Source organism: Protopterus annectens, chromosome 3.part0 (genome assembly GCF_019279795.1).
Source record: "Protopterus annectens isolate FY-2018-M chromosome 3.part0, PAN1.0, whole genome shotgun sequence".
Taxonomy (NCBI): domain Eukaryota; kingdom Metazoa; phylum Chordata; order Ceratodontiformes; family Protopteridae; genus Protopterus; species Protopterus annectens.
The window spans coordinates 101114175-101135388 of NC_056731.1; the positions used below are offsets into that span (position 1 = coordinate 101114175).

The following is a 21214-nucleotide window of genomic DNA, read 5'->3' on the forward strand; positions in this document are numbered from 1 at the left end:
TATGGATGAAAACTTAAAACAATCCCTACCTTCATCTTCTGAGCAGTACTAATGCCCTTTCAGCACTATAAGCAGTTATTCATTCAATTTCTGATAACCAGGTCAAAGTGGTTCAGAACTATGAGGGAGCCAGAGCATATCCCAACACTGCATGGGTGCAGGGCAGTGAAGCTATGCTTAAACAGCATGCCAGCCGAGTGACTACATATTCAGACCTAGGGCTAATCTGGAGGACTGAAAAATTCACCTACAGCACATTTTTTCATAAGAGGGAAGAAAACTGAGAACTGAGAATCTAATAAAAGCCCACATGAACAAAATTAGAATATCCATACCCCACACGGATAGTACCATGGCCCAAGAATCAAACTGAATAAGCACTGAAGGGCAGTAATTATTATTTTTAACCTATTCTACCTCATTATGGTCTGATGAGAGGGTAAACATTCAAAGCTAATTTTGTATATTCATAGAAGATGATCTTTATGATCTTTTCCTTTCGTCTGTTCACTTGGAATGTGTTTGGAATTATGCTTGCACTGAGACATTCTGGAAAGTGAGTCTGCATATGGTTTTTCAGTTACTGTTATTGGTTTGTGTTACATGCCACCTACCAAATACACTAGAACAAGCCCTTTCCTTTATCAGCTACAAAAGTTACCCAAACCACTTTTTAAAAGCTAAGAACTTATTTGGTGCAGGAACTCCTGTGTCAGTAGTGGTGCCATGGTTCCTTTCAGCCAGTACTCCTCACTCAAACCGTCTGAGCTGTGACTGATATCACACGATAACCAAGCTGTCTACACTTGGAGTTTCAGGAAAAAGTGTGCTCTCTCTCTCTCTATAGTAGTAGGTTCTAAGCTGTGCAATATAGCAAAGTATTGTTTTATAGTTCTAGTGAGGGGTAAAGAATCAGAATTGCTAATATCTCATGTGATGTTTTCAGGGCCAGAAATCTGAAAAGTAATAGGTAACAAGATACAAGCCAGAGAGAGAAATTCTTAAAGAAATGTTTGATAATGAGGAAAGCTAAATATGGCATATGCCAAGATGGGTGACCAGCATGAAGAAGGCACACAAAAGAGCACGCAGCTCAGTCACACTTTGTAGCAGTTCAAGGTGCATTACATACAGAGAAAAAGCTGTTTTGACCTTGTACTTTTTATTTAAACATAGATGGAGTTTTCTAGAGTGACTTACTCGTTTCTTTTCCAAGACATGTAATACTAGTATCCTTTGGGCTCTCAGGTCCCTAATAAGATTGACACAATTTATTTTTTCCTTCTGTGCACAACTCTTACCATGTTTATGTGATGTACATATGGTGATCTTCAGAACTGCACAAAGCATGTCAAATGAGGTCTAACAAACTATGGATATGGATACACACCCTTGTATCAACTGAGAAAGCCTCTTCTTGTGTATCCACATATCACCTAATCCCAAGTTTCAGGTGGTACAGAGGTTAGTGATGCTGCTTCGCACCTCCAAGGTCCTGATTTTGGGCATGACGCTTTGTTACCACCTGTGTGGTGGTGGCATGTTCTTGCAGAGTCCAAAAATGTCTCCTATGGATGTGTCCCTATCTTCTTTTCTCATAAAAACATGCTAGTTGATTAGTTACTCTACACTGGTAATGCATATAGCTTTTACCTTTGTGGCAAATGATTAGAGATTAAAAGGATCTAGAAGAGCAAATCCACTTACCTGTGTAATAAATTATTACATAAATAAACTATTGTCTTTATGTATGCACTTCCACCTTTCAAATCACCTGATATTTTATGTACTCTTTGGTAACCCTCTAGGTAGACAGGCCCATAGACCCTTTTCAGTTATGAGCCAAGGCACAAAGGCAAAAAACAGCAAATACAAAACAAAGTTTTAGATATTTGCAATTTACATAGGGTGTAATAGAATGTAATCTTCCATTGGCTGTAATACTTTTATAAAACATAGTACTGCAGTTCAAAGGTGGAGACATGATTTGATGCAGATGCTGACACAAAAAGCAAACATGAGCACAGTATAAAAGTAATCCAAAAATATATAGATCTAGATAAGTTCAACAGCAAAGGCAAAACTGGTAAAAGATTAAAGCACTGTAAGTAATTGGTGTTTTTTAATTATTTCTTACCCCAAAGCATTTACATTCCACTTGATGCTATTTAATTATTTCTTATCCCTCAAACGTTTATGTTCCACTTCCTTAAAGAGCTGTTCAGAAAGAGTCTTCTTGAACAAGGCCAGACTCTCTTGATAGTAATATAAGCTGGTAGTTGTTTCCAGTTTCCTGGGCTGGCTCTAGAGAAGACTCTTTTACCAATGACTATTTGAAATGGGAGATGGCTGAGTAAGATTAAGACTGGCTGAGTGTTCCTTACAAAGAATAAAGGATCCCCAACTGGAAGATTTCTTTTGCAAGACTGTGTGTGTGTGTGTGGGGGGGGGGGGTGAGCGATATCCTCCATTCAGAATTTTATACAGTAAAGTCCAAAGTAGATAAGTGGTTCTTTTACAGGTATAGGATTCCAGATGAAGTCTTTTATTAAGCTGCAGTGGTGTCCTCAGGAATCAGAAATCAAGGCAAATCTGACAGTTACATGTACTGTGATTTGCAATATTTGAGTACTATAGGCAGAGTGGAAAGTCAGCACTGAGAATCCTTATTCTAATTTAGGGAGACGAAGATTCTTAACCAGGGCTTTGCAGCTGATGAAAGATTTCAGATGAGACTCTATGCTGAGATTTAGATGCAGTGGACTTAATCAGTGATATTAGCTGTGTGGATTGTAAATGATAATGATGGATCAAGGAAAAAAATGTGACCTTTGTTCTCTGTAACGTATACAATATTATGATTATGACTGTCAGAGATATTGTTAGCTGGAAGGTGAGGAAATTTGTTAAAAGCACAAACATTATTATTATTTTTTTTTTTTTTTGTAACTAATCAGGAATTTATTTTATATGGACCAGTGACAAAGATCAGAAGAGGAGTGTTGGAGCTGATCTTGTAGACTGGTGGAGATTTTGCTTGTTTGAAGAAACAGTACATCTTTATTTTATTTATTGCATTTGTTTACCGAGAAAGTCCACTGGACCTAAAAGAGCCCATTTTCAGTTGAGGCCTGAGGAGAAAAGCGCCAATGAGATATAGAAATATACGTATATACACAAACACACACATATATATATACATATATATATATATATATATATATATATATACATATATACAGAATATATACATAAAAGCAGGAATCTAGTTTGTTTGTTTGTTTACAGTGATATATACAGAAAATATACATTAAAGCAGAATTCAATGAATTCAATCAGAATGGTACAAACAGAGCTATATGAATCAGTATTATTTTATCAGTATCAACAAGTGAAGATAAAAATAAATATGGAGAAAGTATCATCAGTCACGAGTAGCAAAAGACATAGGAGTTTAGTAATCATATAAGGAGAGTGAAGAGGTTATGTTATAGAGCAGGAACATAGCCAGGAAGAGTTCAGATGATTTTTCAGCATTTGTTTGAAGGTGGTGGTGCTGCCTGTGTTTCTTATAGAAGGTGGAAGTGAGTTCCATAGTTTGGCGACGGTGAAGGAGTAGAGGAGTTGACCAGCAGTTAAGGTGGGCTTATCTACTTTTAGAAGTAGATAATTTTCAGATCTTAGATGCCTGCCGGAATGGTATTTGGCAAGTAGAGTTGAGAGAGCAGGACAGTCTGTGGGTCTGTAGATTTTGTGCACAGTAGTTAGTTGGGTGAATGAGAGATGGTGGGGGTGTTCCTGCCACCCTAATTGTTTCAGTGACTTACAGTGGTGGGATGAGAATTTGGCCTAGGCGGCAAATTTTGCTATTCTGTTGTAACACGTATCAAGTTTGGATTTTGTAGAATTTCAGATATTAGTGAGGAGAGGGGCACCATAAAGGAGAGAGGGTAATAAAATGGTAATTGCAAGGGTTTGTCTAGTAGAGAGGCTAAGAAAGTGTTGGTGTCTGTAGAGCATACCAAGTTTTGGTGTGTTTTTTTGATGTTATTGTTCATGTGTAGGTTAAAGTTAAGGTTTTCATCTATAATAATGCCTAGTAACAGTGTGTGGGACAACTTCTATAGTGGTATTGTCTTGGGCTTGTATAGTGAAGAGTTTTTTTTATCAAATGGAGTGGTTTTCCTAGGAGTAAAAATTACTAGTTTAGTTTTTTTGGGATTTAGGGCAAGATGATTGTTATGCATCCAAGATTCAGTAGATGTGAGGGCATTCTGGGTAATTTGCTGGAGTTCAGAACTGGAATTTGCAGTGCATATTATTGTAGAGTCATCAGCATACTGGATTACTGAGCACTGTGGGAGAGTGGTGTGAAAGTTGTTAATAAAGATGCTAAATAAGAGAGGACCAAGTATGGAGCCTGCCATTTGGTGGATTGCTGCCTACTGGAGAGAGAGCTGTTGAAACATTGTAGGGTAGGGGGACAAATGTGGAAGATGGATAGTTTAGAGAGTAGGATAGTGTGGGAAATGGTATCAAACGCTTTGGAGAGGTCAAGGAAAAGTGAAGCAATTATTTTACCAGAATCCCGTGCCCGGTTAACTGCATCAAGGAAGGATAGGAGGGCGGTAGTGGTGCTGTGTCCTGGTCTGAAACCATGCTGAGTGGGTGATAAAATTTGATTTTCATGCAGATGGTTGAGGAGTTGGGCATGAATGCAATTTTCCAGTATTTTAGAGAGGGGTGAGAGAATTGCTATGGGTCGAAAGTTTGTGGTGTCTGTGTTGGTGCCACCTTTGTGTAAGGGGAGAATGAATGCTTTTTTCCAGATGTCTGGGACAAGGGATTCTTTAATTGATATGTTAATGAGTATGCTGATGGGATAAGCTATAGAGTTTGCTGTTAACTGCAGAAAGTGTGGGGGTAGATTGCCAGGGGCCAGAGCACAGGGTTTTAGCTTAAGTAAAAGTTTTTTGTATTGTGCTGGTGGGTATGGGGGAGAATTTTAGGTTACGGTTAAGGGTAGACTTGTTTTCTGGGATGATTTGGTCATCAGCTGTCTTGGTGGTGGTGCTGTTAACTGTAGGAAAGGTGGCGGTTAGGTTAGCTATGGTGTCAGTGAAGTAGGAATTGAAGCGGGTAGCAAGCTCAGTGGGAGTTTTTTGTGGGTCAGGGGATGGATTGCTTTAAGAACCTGGGTATAATAGTTGGCTGATGGAGGACCAGAATTTTTGGGGATTATTTTTATGCAGGCTTTGTAGGTGGAAGTAGTGGTCTTTTTTATCAGTGGTTACTAGATGTTTTGCCTGGTTACGGAGTTGCTTGTAATGTAGTAGAGTTGAGGGGGGTCTTTGTTTTTCTGCCATGATTTCCAGATTTTATCCCTTGTGGACATTACTTCTTTGGTGGATTTTGAGAGCCAGCATGCATGGTTATGTTTTATTCGTTTTTGGAGGGTGGGTGCGTGCCTATTTAGGATGTCTAGAAATGTTGAGTTAAAGAATTCAACAGCCTTATTAAGTGGTAGGGATTTGAGGGGTTTCCAGTTTACTTTAGCGAAGGTTTCATTAAATATGGATGATTGGAACTTAGCAAAATTTCTGGTAGATTTGTATTGGTGTTGGCCTGTGGTTGCAGTAGTTTTGCATATGATATATGCTGGGTGGTGCTCACTAATGGTATAAGGTAGCATGCCTGCACTGATGACACTGAAAGGGTGGGACACTAATATCCAGTCTATTGTGGAGCCCCAGTTGTAATTTTTGCGAGGTCTGGTGATGTCTTCAATTAGTTGGGAGAAGTTGTAAAGATCTATGTTTTTTGATGTGTTGTTGTGGCCTATATCCAGCCAATCGATAACTGCATCACCTAGAATGATGGTTTTATTATCTATATTTTGGGAAGCCCAGGCAAGTATGTTTTCTAATATTTGGTATGTTGTTTCCCTGGGGAATATAAAGAGCAATTATGCAAATGTTTTTATGGTGGTTAAGTTTTAATATAGAGATTAGTACTTCGGCTGGGGAGAAGTTGGGTGTTGGTTTGAGTAGGGGATTCATGTGTAATTGCTAGTGAAAAGTATTGCTACTCCTCCTCCTCTCTTGTTGGGTCGATCGACTCTCAGGCATGAGTAGCTTGGGGGGAGAAATTCAGTCTCTTTTATATACGATTTCAACTAGGTTTTGGTAGCTGCTATAATATCTGGGTTGTACTTAGAAATCCAGGCATGGAGTTCAGGTATCTTGTTTCTAAGACTTTAGAGATTTATGGTTGATAGCATAATTGATTTGCTAGGTTTTTAATTATGAAGTTTAAGTATGGTACGTCTTCAGTAATGTCATTAATGAACAAGGAAAATTGTAGGAGACCTAACACCAAGCCTTGGGGGATCCAATATTTAAAATACTATTATTGGACTGATGGCTGTTGGAGAAAACTTGGAATGTTCTACTGTCTAGGTAGATATGTAACAAGTCAATGACGTTTTTTGAATTTATGCAATTTAGCAAGCAGCAGTTTGTGACTGAATTTCAGAAGTATGAGGCATAATCTTTGACTTAGGTTGCTAGACTGAGGATAAAGGCTGGGGCAGCCATCTGCCACATGGGCTGCTATGGGAGATGAGTGGAAGAACAGCCTTTCTACCACTTAAGCTGCTATGGAAGGTAAGGTATTAAGAACAGCTTCATAGGTTCATAGGTTCATACTAGGCTATCTGCCCGAGGGCATTTACAAGCCTAGCCCATCGTTTTGTGGCTTACGCCACCCCTTTAGTATGGGGAACTATACCCATTATTTTGCTGTGCCTCTGTCGAGCAGTGACACTGAGGTAATCCCTGGGGTATATCTGCGATCTCCCATCCATTGGTCAAGATTTCTCTTGAACAAGGCCAGCGAGGTGCTCTGCCTCACATGTACCGGGATTTTGTTCCACAGCATAGGGAGTCTTTGGGTGATGAATCTATCCCTCCAGCACGTCCTATTAATAGCCGTGTCGAGGTTTAAGTCTCCGCCCTTGTGGCTCTGATGGATCTAGATTTTTGAGGTGAAGCATATTCATCAAATCTGGGTTTGACATGGCCTTGTATGTTAGGCAAAGGTCACCTCTGAGCAAGCGTGGCGACTGAATAGAGCTGGAGTTCTTTCAGTCGGGCAGCATAGGACAGATTTTGAGACCCTTTATCCTTTTGGTGAGGAACTTTTGTGGCCTCTCCAGCTGCTGCAAGTGTCGGGTCAGATACATCCCGAATGGGGCATTGTACTCAATCATTGGTCTGATGAGTGATGAGTAAAGGAGACTATGACCTCCCTTGATCTAGATGAGAATCCCTTCATGATAAGGTGGGCAATGTAGAAGGTCTTCCTAACTACTTTAGCTACATGGGTGTCGAATGACAGACTACTATCAACCTGGGTCCCCAGGTCCCTGATAACTTCTTCTGTGCTCAGTGGATTGCCACCTATTTGGTAGCTAGGGGTAACCTTGTTTTTCCCAAAGGGTATGACTATGCATTTTTTGGCATTTAACTTCAGGCCGTGGCTCTGGCACCAGTTATCCGTTTCTGTGAGACCCTTCTGAAGGATATCTGTGTCAGATGTGTTTTCTACTATGGCCCAGTTTGCAGTCATCTGCAAACTTTGTCAGCCATAACCCTCCTGTGTTTGCTTGTACTTGGAAAAGTAGATGCCAAACAAGAGTGGGCCCAGGACTGAGCCCTGTGGGACACCACTTGTGACAGGCTTTGAGTCTGACATGGCGCCAGCAACTCTGACCCTGTGGGTTCTGTCACTCAGCCAGTTTGCAACCCATCTTGTGATGTATGGGTTAACATTTAAGCTGATGAGTTTTTCAATGATACCCGAGTGGGGTATTGTATCGAAGGCCTTAGCCAGATCGAGGTAGGCTGTATGGACTGCCTTTCCCTCGTCAATGGCTTTGGTGACTGTTTCGAAGAAGTCAACCAAGTTTAAAAGGCATGATCTGCCTTTGACAAAGCCAAACTGGGTTGGATCCAAAGTCTGCAAATTCCCTATGTCTTTATTTATGAGGTCCATTATGATCCTCTCCATGGCTTTGCAGATAAGGTAAGAAATACTAACACCATGCAGGTTATAGTAACCAAGCCTCACAATCAAATTCAGAACCTTGAAGGTGAGAAGCAGCAACACTCACCACTGTACTGCCTGGAAAGTGGGGTTAGGTGATATGTGGATGCAGAAGGAGGAACCTCCTCAGCTGATAAAAGGGCAAAGCTCTATGTTCACATGGTATAATAGCATCACTGTTTCTTTTCATGTTTTTGACAGCATCTCACCTCTCACTTAGTATCTTACCATTTTGCTGACACCTCACATTCTTCTCTTCCATATTCTCCATTCAGTCATGACATTGGTCCTGTCATGGTTGCACATGTTATATGCACAGAAACAAAGTCTACTTTCCACATAAATACCACACTATCCCTTAAACACCCCAACTATCAGTAGTATGAAAACGGTACAAACCCAGAAGGAACCACCGCTTAATGATCAACACTAAATAGAATCCAACAACTCAAACTTCTTATAATCAGTAAGCATAGCTAAACTATGGATCAGCATTCCCTTCACTATCAAAACTCCTTATTTTAAAAGCAGTCTCAAACTACATCTAAAGCACTCTATAATCTGCAGCTGTTCTGAATCTCCAGGATAAAAGTATGTACATACATCATTTTTTTCTTCTTACTAAAACATTTCTTCCCAGCTGATGTTTTTAGGTATTAGAGAAGTGAGAATATAGCATTCCCCATGAGAAATGCATGTATTACTGTCCTCCTGTCAGCTCACATATCAGCATGAATACAGAGACATAATTACATTACTTTTTCTCCCATATTTTATACTTTCTACCACTCAGTTGTATTTCAACATATATATTGACAATTTCCTGTTTCAGTGACACTCTGCAAAGTGCACCAGTGTCACTTTTTAGAATGTTCTTCACTTTATATCTTTATATGACCATTTCTGTTTATTACATTTTTAAAGAATTTCATTATTTTTTATAAACAGTCTTTTCTTTAGACTTTGTCTAAACTTTGCTATAATGTACATCTTCTATAATTTCTGTAAGTTACAATTGAAACCAGCAGAAGTGATGAAAAAACTACAGGTTCTTTAATGGCTGTAGACGAGAACAGGTCCACAGTCATTAGAACTTGAGATGGGGTAGTGTGGGACCTAGGTCACTTGGCTGCTGTTAGTGTGGTTTCTCCTGCCACTGACATATGGAGGTTGACTTAGGTCACTACCTCTTACTGGTGTGCAAGAAATAGCTGTAAAGTTGGGACAAAGGCCACTGCCCTCTCCCTTTTTTATCATTCTAAAGATTCCATTTCCTTGTCGGTGTATTTTTTTAATTACTATTTGTTTACTAGATAAGTGAGCTGGTATGTTGACCTTTTTCAGCCATTGCCGGGGCTCAGGCAGCAGTCTGTCTTCCTGACAAAGAAGGTTGGAACTAAACTTTACTGATATTAATGCACTACATGAAATCTATAATGTAGACACACAAGACTTAAGCAGGTGTATTTATGAAGCTGAGAGAAATAAACCTACCAAAAGCTCTGTGCAATAAGTAAGATTTAAGTACATAGGCTTGGAAAAGCTCCACAAATTTTGTTACACAGAGGTGAAAAATGTTGTGATCTCTTTACACCTACTGACAACGCTAGCCAAGAAACACTAAAAATGCTCTTTCCTCTTTATTCACCCTCCTGACTTAATACATTTACTTGGTGGTGTCCCCTAATATAACACTACTCAGAGAAAACACAAAACAAATTAGCAAGTGACCTATTACGTGCTATTAACTAAAACTTTTGCATGCATAAAGGTGTAGTCAAAATAAACATGTAATTTAAATAGAAAATAAAAGAATTAAGTGCATGTTGCCTGACAACAGATCATTCTATGAGCTCAGTACAAGAGAGTACTTTATACTACCTTATAGTTATAGCTAATGTTTACTATTAAAGTGAAGATACATTGGGAAAAAAAATCAGAAAAGCTTACCTTTCTGTGTGGTGAGTATTCATCCACAGTGCTGGAAAATAAAACAGTAATAATATGAAATTCCTAACTATAAAATGATAAAAAGTAATGTTTATAGAGTGCAATGAAAAAAAAGTCTGCTCCTGTAATGTGCCAAAATAAATTCAGTAAGACCCAATTCAAATTAACCTTTAATAAGAGCTTATCTGAAACTGTCAAATGTAATCACAAAAACTGGCCAATAAAAAATCAACAGAAAGTTGCTAAGAAATGAGTCTATAAGAAAACAAAGCAGAATAAATACAAAGAATTGCAAAATGAACTTTTATGTTTTTGATAGCCAAAATAAATAAACAAACACAACAAAAGATCACCACCATTTTTGAATGATAAAATACAGATCTGCACTGGGGTACTGACTCTGCAGTTGGGCCAAGATTTGTAAACTTTGCTGTAGAAGAATCACGTTTGTTGAGTGAGAGGGCATGTATGGGTGTGCTCATTTTGTGATGGGTTGGCACCTTCTTCAGATTAGTTCCTCAGTCTTGTAAGTGCCATGGTGGACTCCAGACACCCTGTGTCCTTGGACTGTATTAGGCAGGTAATCAGAGAATGAATTAATGAAGGACACACACAATTTGCAGAACATAGCAACAACCATCAAAACCACCATCACAAAAGATAAAAGACATCCTGACTTAACTGATCATCTTCATGGCTTGTTTTAAGGTACGGTTTCTCTGAACAGTGAAGAATTCCTGACAGCCACCTGTTAAAATTACATCAAAATCCACATTTCAGAATTTCATGTCGACAGCAGTGGGAGGACCATACACACTAAAAGTGAGGATATTTGCTTTGGGGAAAAGGTACTAAGCAATGAAAATACATGAAAAAGTCTGCCAGTTGACCATTGAGGTTTGAACTGCTAATAGGTCTTATCCTTCATTTTGGAAGTCCAGAGTTGCATTTTTTTTCTTTATGAAAGTCAGTCTCACAACCCAGTGCATCCTGACTTTCTGTCATATACAAAATAACTCCTATAATATCCACCTGCACGTTCTGCAGTTGACTGCTCCTCCATAGACTTCTGACAGGCCAAACAATGGCATTTAATAGGGACCTACATGCAGTTTTCATTCTGAGTGTTATAAAATATCATGGTGTCACAGTGATGCTCCCATTCCCATGACCACCCTTCCAACATGTTTACCATCAAACTTTCTCTCTTACACTTTTTGTCGACTGCAGATTATCCCCTCGATGTTCATTGTGGTCATTCATATATAAAGGGACCTGCAGATGCCCCCCCTTGCACAACTGGGGGAAGAAAATCACACTATCCCCCTCACTAGTCCTCCACCTAGTGGAATCTATTCCCAAACTTGGGTTACCACTGGCATTGTTGGACATCCTGTTCATACATCTTTGGGCTTGTTGCTTCTTTAATCGTAAGTTTGATTCTCTAAGTTTACATGTGCATAATACACAAGTATGAGTAGGTTACTTATCCAAAATGCAATCCTTGGTTATCAATGAAAAACGTGCACTCGTCTTTCATTGACTTAACTAGTTAACAAATTAATAAAATAAATTAAAACAAAACAGTGTGCTTAGTGGTATAAGGGACAAAGCTCTGACAGTGGCCCGCATACTGCGGGTTTGATTAGCAACCCTGATGTTAGTACAGCCAATAATGGAGGATAGCATTCTTATCACAGAAAGGAAGGCGCCAGCCTGTGTCATAATATGCTTCACAGGAGGGGGCAGCAGACATTAAGTGTGGCCCTGGAATGTGTATGCGTCTCTTCAAGTGACTCTGCAGTAGCCTTCATTCATGGTGTACAGAAGTATGCATCTGTAGGGGAAATACGCAGCAGTCTCTGTGGTGATGCAGGTTGTGCATCTTTCAATCAGGGAGGAGTTAGGCTATATGTAAGGAAAAACACATCTAACAGATGTCTGGATAATGGTTCAACCAGCTCTCACCCAAAAAGGAATAAGTGTAACAATTGGGAAATGGGAGAGCTTATGGTCAACAGGCAGTAGGGAAAATGTAGCATACATAAACTAAAACAACGAGGTAAGGATACTGCAAAGCAAATACTAAAGTGGTTGGGAGGGAGTGAACCTGGGCTGTGCCTGCAAATGGACTATTGTGATCAGTGCAATATAAATAAATAAATAGAAAGATGCACTTAGTTCTTTAGTTAGGTTTTCAGATGGGGTACTTTCTGTGCAGTTTTTATTTATTTTTATTTTGAATGTGTGACTGAGGTAGAGCACTAATCCCAAAGTACATCTTTCAGTTTCAGTGACGAGTGCAAAAGAAAAAATATATATATAATGCATACATATATACATGACAGTATATACAGGACAACATAAGTTCAGAAATACAAAGGACAATATGTACAATACATTATATAAAAGTGTAAAAGATGTGCAGTCAAAATGGTGGACAGCAATAAATTCCAGTTGTGTAAGTAAACTTATCATAGCATTACATTTTCAAATTATCACTGCTGCAGTAGCCTTAGCTATGTGGGTTATTTCCTGCATAGGATATAACATCCCACCAGCTACCAAAGCTTTAGGGCACCTTTCATGCTCCCAAACCATTAGTTGTCTGACTAAAAAGTCAGGTTTGGGCGCCAAGCCCTTCAGAGCTTTCATACTATTTAAGACAGGGAGGGTAAGCCCTTAGAGGACATTGCAAGGAAAAGAAAAAATACATGTATATCCATACACTGGCATAAAATCACAGAAATAACAAGGGGAGGGTGGAGGGAGAGAGCGGCTAGCTACTGAAGCAGTGATCATTTGACCCATCAACAACTGTTATGTTAAGTTTACTTATACAACTGGTCCCTGGTCTTAATATTGAGCACTGCTTCAGTAGCCTTATCTATATAGTTTTGTTGTGGTGGGATCAACAAAAGATAATAGTAATGGCCTGAGACAACCATCTGGAAATAGTTTGCTTTGACACAGGTTGTCCCTTCTTACCGTCATAAGAAATGAACAAATGAGCAGAAGTTCTGAAAGATTTTGTTCTGTCAAGATAGCACCTGAGTTGTCTATAGACATCCAAGGTATAAGGTATACTTTTCTCCCTAATTTTTTTTTTTGATTCTGTAAAGAAAATGGGGAGTTGGATAGACTGGCTTAAGGTAAACTTGGATATCACTTTAGGCATAAAAGTAGGATTAGTTCTCAAAGGAGCCTTATCTCCGTGGACAATGAGATATGATTGACCTACCATAATAGCCTGCAACTCAGATACTCTTCTTACAGAGATCAGTGCAATTAGTAAAACTGCTGTCTTTGTTAAAAACCTCAAGTAAGCTAGATTAGTTGGTTTAAATGGAGGAAATGTTAGCTTCTGTAACACAAAATTAAGATCTTAAAAAGGATCCATTGGTTTTCTGGAAGGCTTCTTATGTAAAACCCTTTTCAAAAACATTTTCAGATGAGACTGCATTGAAAGAGGGGGTTCCATGGTCAGACATGCTGAAATGGCTGACAAATGAACTGTGATAGAGGAGGAAGACAGGCCATAGATTAGTAACTCACATAAATACAGTAAAACCAGTGGAACACTAGCCCTGAATGGGTGCTGGTTCATTTGTTGGCACCAAGTAGAAAACCTTTTCCATTTGCCTATATATGAATTACTAGTAGGAGGCGTTCTTGCCACTATTAACACCTGCTGAATATCCTCAGAAAACATGTGCCTAAAAGGTATTAAGACCCTATCATCCAGGCAGTTAGTTGTAGTTTGTTTGGGGTCATGATGTATCAACACCTGTTATCTTGTGTGAGTAAATCCAGTCTGTGAGAAAGCTTGGGGTAACTGCACCTGGCCAATTCCAACAGAAGGGAGAACTACTGCTGCCTGAGACAGAAGAGAGTCTTTAACTGTTGTGGTGGCAAAGGCTGCTTAATCTTTTTTTTTTTTGTACTGGAAAAATGTTCGACAGAGGAACTGATAGTCTGTTCCATGGTCAAGCCAAACAAGCATTACACACAGCTGCATTTTATCTGTGTAGCTTATATGTATGTGTGTTCAATTACGTCCTGTGTATTTCTGTAGATCTGTGATAAGATCGACTTTTCAGAAAGCCATTTTATACGGTCTAGACCAGATGATCAACTTTCTGAAAAGTCAGACTTAAGAAAATCAACCAAAATTTGAGTTTTTTTGCAGTGGGGTAAAAGACAATCTAAAAACAATTTAAACACTTTCCCAAGCCCTACAAATTAAAATAAACAGTTTCTCCATAGAAAAATTAGTCTAAACAACTTTTTATCAAAAAAAAGAAGAAAAGTGCTCTCCCATTTAAAAGCACATACATTTCATGCGAAAGCCAAGGTAAATATTTTTTTCCTAGCTTAAAAATACTTGCTTCTCACAAAAAGTTGCTTCAAACAAATAAAGTAATGTGGAAGTGTTTTTCCTCTAACAGAACTTATCTGCCTAGCAATGGAACAGTGCTAGCCAACCATTGATCTTTGAAATCCTACAGAAGAGTGCTCTTCTCAGAGGTAGGGAAGCTCTGGAGAGTGTGGCAGCCAAACCTGTACTTTTAGTCAGCACCGGGAAAAGCCGAAAGAAGAAGATCGTCATCTGGGTACATGAAAGGATCCTTGAAGGTTTGGAAGCTGGCTGGTTGTTATATCCTATGCAGGATATAACTCAGATAGCTAAGGCTATGATCAATATGAAGAATATTGTAAGATGCCTGGAGTTTTAAGGAATGCTGCACAGTAACCTTCAAAAGCCATCACAGCCAGTCTGCATATGGGTTACACCTTGTACCTCCATACTTGTTAATGTACCACATGACTGTGGCATTGTTTGTAATTACTTAAAGAATTCCTGCTGAACACAGGTAATGAAGACATTTTAAGGTGTGGATCACAGCCAACATCTTCTTTCCACTGGTGTACTTGATCTGTATGAATGACTCCACAGGCCTTGCACCTTCACCCTATGGAAACAGCTACAAGCAAAACCTGAAGCATCTACGGTGTGAGACTGGTCTGAGGAGAGATAGGGAGACTCACATCTTCAGTTACCTATTGGAAGTTCCTTAGCTGTACCACTGAAATGAACACCAGCCCTTACAAGTGTCGTTGATGCTACACAAATGTTCTAATTACGGCACATCCATGCTGCATTTAATGATGACCTTAAGAAGCACTACCTGAGAACAATACCTTATCTTTCATATGGAATTATCCATAAAGAATGACAATATTACTTCTCTGCTCTTCACTTCACTGTAGCTGGTGTCATTCTAGGGGAACCCAATATATATTAGCTTGGAAGGGGATGGCTGATAAGCCTTCATATTTTGTTAGAGATGGTCTGCAACTCTCTTACCAAAGCTTTTTCTTTCTGACTAAAGCCTTTGCTGACCCCATAGTGCCCTTTTTAGGCACATTCCATCTGAATGACATTCCAGCCTTGTAAATTCTAATACAGAACACATTAATGTGCCACTAGGTAATGCTTGGTACCGTAAGAAAAAAATGCCAGAAGTTAAAAAGCTTTCCTGCAACTTGAACACATTCATAAACATGTAGTTACAAAAACATGGTTTCAGAGCAATGAATTCCAGAGTATAATGTCCATCATGTCTTCAGACCTAATGGGCCATTGTGAGGGAGTATCAGTATTTGTCACGGATATCATCACCTTATGACAGATTACTTGTGACAACATTTGAATTCATAGAAGTCCAAATCACCATAAGCAAGATTAATTAACACTTCACAGCTAGATACAGAACACCCCTTTTGTCCCCCTTCCGAACATAACTATCTTAATGCATTAGATGAAATTTCCATTAATCTAAAGACCTTTCTACCGAGACCCCTCAACTATCCAAAGTCAGCATGTCCAGCTCTTCCTTGATATAAATGTTAACATTCTCTCTCAAATAGCTAAGCATCCTTACAGGGCCTCCAGTACCCTTGATCTAGTCCTCACAAGTATGGCACATCTCCTTATATTTATCATCAAGCCTTGTTAAATCAAACTATAATTTAGTTGCCTTTTCCTTTAAAACCAGTGGTACCTCCCCTGTAAATAAGTCTGTGTTTATGGACTTCTCAAAAGCATACCTTCTTCAGTTACTTGACAAACAAATGCTGCTGTAATCCTATTCTGAAGAATCTCACTGATAAACCTGCTACCTATGCCTCTGACATCTACTATCAGTTAAATAGTTGTATTGATAAGGTGGTCACTATCCCCATCAAATTAACGAAAAATGTAAAAATAAACCACTGTGGTAGAATTCACATTTAAAGTATACAACAAGAGAAAGAAAATGATTAATGCTTATAAGAGGTCTAATTCTATCTACTTTAAGAACACACTTAAGCAAACTAACAAAGACCTTAAGGGAATCATTAAAACACACAAAGGTGAATATGACCTTAAATAGCTACTAAAATTAAAAATATTTCTTTAACTATGCCAGGAAGTTACGAACCAACACCCAACAATATTTGGAGCTAGTCCACAATGGTACACTCTGTGACCGAAAGAAAATAGCTTATGCCCTAGCTAACAAACTGAGTGCTAATGTTACACCACCAACAGTTACAGCTATTCACAGGTTCCACAATCCCATCCACCCCCTTTAATTACACATTCTCTCAGCCTTTCAAAAACTAAGAATAATTCATACATGGGCCCTGTAAACTACTAGGGTGCCTGATTATCAATGCCAAATACAGTCTTTATGAACCGTCTAATTAATCTCTTTAATTTAAACCTCTCCACTGGTTAAAGCTTGAAGCTTGGAAAACAGCTGTTGTAATGCCTTTACACAAGGGTGGCCAAACTTTGGGCCTTGGTAACTACAGACCCATTAATCTCAGTACTCCCATGTGTAAAGCTAGGGAGTGCAATATCATAGACTTCAGTAATCTGGACATTAGAAATCCCTCAACTCTGGACCATCATCAATTTATGGTTTGTCAAAGGAAGGTCCTACCTCTTTAACCACATTAAATTCTCTGAAAAAATAACCAAAGCAGTGAATAATGGTTATGCACAGCACATCTGGACCTGGCTATGGCTTTTGATACTATTCCCCACGTAAGCATTACTGACAGATTTATAAATCTGAATATAAATCCTTATATCATACTGTGGATAGCTAACTGGCTGTCTGAAGAAATCCATGTGGATAGAGTATCAGGTGCCATTTCTGAAAGCAAAAAGGCTACCAGTAGTGTACCACAGGGCTCAGTTTTGGACCCTCTCTTATTTGGCATACATTTCATAGACCTTCAGGTCAGCACTCCTGGCCTATTGTTAACTATATTTGCAGATGACTGTAAACTGAGTGTTGTTATTCCATCTTCAACTGACCTATAATTGCTTCAATATGGGTTAGACCATGTCAACAACTGGTGCAAGACCAATGGTCTCAAATTAAATGTAAAAAATGTATCATAGTTCATTTTGGTAAACAAAATAGTTGTACTTACCATATAGAAGATGCACTTTTCCAATCACACAATGGGGATCTAGGCACTCATGTCGATAATTTATCATTTGAACATCATGTCTCCAAAGTAGTCCAGAAAGTCTTTTATTTGACTCATATAATTTCCAAATGTATATCCGCTAAAAACAAAGAAGTTTTCATTCCCTTTTACTCGTATCTTATCAAACTCATTTCTGAACATAATGCACCTTTTGGCATGTATTTGTCTAAACATGTTACATGAATTAAGAGACCTCAGAGATTCATAACTTAAAAGATAGGTGGCCTCAAAAATATTAGTTGTCAGGAGACTGGCAGCCCTTTTTCTATATTCAGTCTCTTACAGACTCCTCTGTCAAGATTTGTATTAGCCTTTTTGAGTAATGAAAGATCCATCCCTATTTGACCTCCTATTCCTTCGCAGAACTAATGCCACCTGAAATAATCCATTAAAGGAACTAAACCTTCAGCAGCAGATAAACAAGGCACGATAGAGTGACAGATTCATAACCCAATGTATCTCTCAACTCTACAACAAACTTCCAATACATGTCAAACAGAGTAGCACCCTTGCCACCTACCAGGTAGACCTATATAACTGGATAGGCAGCTTCAAATTCTCCCTCAGTCTATCTTGTCTTGCCTGCCTTGAGGCCAGAGGGAACTTTTGAATAGAGTTTTTTGGTTTGGCTTGAATTGGCTTGATGACTGATTGCCTAGTACTTACCTATGGACCAACTAGAGTCTGGCAGTTATGAACATAAGTCTGTTGTCGTTAAGTACTGTCAAAGCTAGTTTCAGTTTTAAATGGTTTTGACATGTTACTCACTTGTCTTACTAAGCAAACTCTGTTATGTATTAAATGTCTTCCAGTTCCACATTCATTCTAATAGTAGGATCATATCCAGTAATGACATATGCAAACCCTTAAGGTAACACATACAATATATCAGTCAGTCTTGCTTGGAAGACTATGGTACCTACATGTATGTAAAATTGTTGTGAATATCTGTGGCTGTTTAACATTTTACTAACCTAGAATAGTTAGGCTCAGTATTTCTATATGTTAGAGGCAAATAAGTTTATTTAGCTGTAGGTCTTGCTTTTCTTTAAACATTCTATTCTGCACAACTGATCATTATTTTTCTCTACTTGGTGAAAAAAGAAGTTATGTATTTACCATAACGTTCCATGTTTGTAGTCCATCTTGCCTACATTCTTGCTGGATGGGTTCGGACCTGATATCCGGCTCCGACTCAGCCCATACTAAAGCTCGAGAGCTTTTACTGACTCGATGCTAACCCCTATCCCATGGTGCCTCACGGCAATTCCCCAGATCTTGTTTTCAAGAAAGCAATAAGTACCTAACAGGTATGAAATTATCAAACATATACAGACAAAAAATTATGTAATATTATCCATTCCAGATGGACAACTACTACAACCAGGTCAGACAGCACAAGTATAGTCCACCAGATCCTCCAGAAACAGGAAGGGGGCAGGAGGGAGGGATGCAAGAATGTAGGGGAGATGGACTACAAACATGAAATGTTATGGTAAGTACATAACTTCTTTATGTTATGTAGTCCTATCTCACCGTAATTCTTGCTGGATGGGACAGCGTCCCTAGCACCTTTACCCAGGGTGGCTCAAGCGAAGAGACTCTTCAGTACAGTGGACCCAAAGGATGACGTGTCCCAAGAGGCCAAATCCAATTTGTAATGAGTGAAAAAAGTATGTGGGCTTGCCCAAGTAGCTGCTGCACAAATAGTATCAATTGGGAGCCTAGATCTAAAGGCACATGAAGTAGATACTGCCCTAGTAGAATGGCCTTCTACTCTGTTGGGTAATTGTTTGCCAGCAGTTTGATAAGTAAAGGAAATGCAATCTGAAAACCATTTTGAAAGAGTAACCTTAGAAACAGGCAAGCCCTTGTTTTTGTCTGAAAAGGACAAAAATAATTGATCTGATTTTCTGAACTCTTTTGTCCTGTGTAAGTAAAACCTGAGAATTCTGTGAACGTCTAATTGATGCAGTCTGTACTCAGATTTATTAGAGTGGTTTGGAAAAAACACTGGTAACTCAATGGTAGTGTTAAGATTATGCGCTGAGCATACCTTGGGAGGAAAAGAAGAGTTTGTCCTGCGTGAGACTCTATCCTTGTGGAAAATAATGTAAGGAGGTCAAATAGTAAGGGCTTGCAGTTCTGACACTGTCCCAGCAGAGGTTATGGCTACTAAGAATACTGTTTTCAAAGATAACAATTTCATATCTGATGAAGAAGAAGGCTCAAATGGTGCAGACATTAATGATGTGAGAAGTAAATTTAAGTCCCAGGGTTCTAATGGCTGTTTGATCGGAGGCTTGAGAAGGAGAACTCCCTTTAAAATGGTTTTGCACAAGGAGTGTGACATGATAGGATTTCCATGAAGCCAAAATGGAAATTAGAAATTGCAGCTAATTGAACTTTAACTGTAGCAGTTGCAGCTCCTTCATGAAAAATTGATGCAAGGAAGGATAAAATAGACTCTATAGGAGCTGTATAGGGATCTAGGCCTTGGTTTATAGCCCAAATAGAGAACCTTTTCCATTTGCTGGAGTATAACTTCCGAGTGGAAGGCTTATGGGATGAGATCAGAAAATGTTTGACTGAAGGGGAGAGGGAGACACACCTGGCTATTCGTGGAACTGGAGCAGCCATGCTGTCAATTTGAGGGTGTGGATGGTGGGGTGGAACTGCCCCGATTGATGAATCAGGAGGTCTGGAGATGGTTCCAGAATCCATGGTTCCTCCAAATGATAGGACCACAGGAAGGGAAACCATACTTGTCAAGGCCAGTAAGTAGCAATGAGGATGAGGGTACTCCTCAACTGTTTTGCTTTCTGTATTACTTTGCGGATGAGGGGAAAAGGTGGGAAGGCATAAAGAAGTCCCGGGGGCCAATTGTGGACTAAAGAATCCCTGGGTGACATCCCCGTACAGGGAATTAGGGAAAAGTAGCTGCTGCATTTGGTGTTCAGGTGTGTGGTGAATAGGTCGCAGCAAGGCTGGCCCCATCTATGAAAGCTCTCTTTCGCAACTTCTACATTCTCATGAGGCATCAAAATTGCTCGGCTGAGTTTGTCTGCAATCACATTGGATTTCCCCTGGATGTGCATTGCTACCAGAAAACGTTGAGTGTTCATCGCCCATTTCCAAACTCTTAAGGCCTCTTGGCAAAGTGGGTAAGATTTGGTTCCCCCTTGCTTGTTAATGTACCACATGACAGACATGTTGTCTGACTGGATCGCAATTGTCCCGGTGGGAAGAGAGCTGTGACGTGCTTGCAACGCATAAAGCACCACTCTCATCTCCAGAACACTGATGTGCAAGTGGTTCTTGTGGTTCTGCCAAGTACCTTGGACTGTCATTCCCAGATAATGACCCCCCCCCCCACCCTATCTGGACAGCGTCCGTGGTCAAAACTGCTTTCTCTTTGGGAGGAACAAGTGGATGACCTAAGAGAAGTTGTTCTGTATGCAACCACCATGCCAGATCTTTCTTTCAGGTGTTTGTTATGAAAATCTGATGAGACAATGGAAGGTCTTGCATCAACCATTGGGCAAATAGCAGCCACTGAAGTATTCTAGAGGAACTAATAGGATGGAGGAAGTCAGGGTCCCTAGAA

The 21214-nt window shown here is 39.4% G+C and overlaps 1 protein-coding gene across 3 annotated transcripts in view; it reads right to left on the reverse strand.

Moving 5' to 3' along the window:
• The window catches only part of RAPGEF5 (Rap guanine nucleotide exchange factor 5), a 1983710-nt gene that overhangs the window by 363394 nt on the left and 1599102 nt on the right, over positions 1 to 21214 (reverse strand). For 2 of the 3 annotated variants that reach the window (XM_044064607.1, XM_044064608.1), the window contains exons 20-21: positions 10739 to 10804; positions 10057 to 10087 (exon numbers count right to left, since the gene is read on the reverse strand). In XM_044064607.1, coding sequence (XP_043920542.1) covers positions 10057 to 10087; positions 10739 to 10804 — 97 coding nt within the window. The remainder of the gene's footprint in view (positions 1 to 10056; positions 10088 to 10738; positions 10805 to 21214) is intronic. The other variant, XM_044064609.1, reaches the window with a different exon arrangement.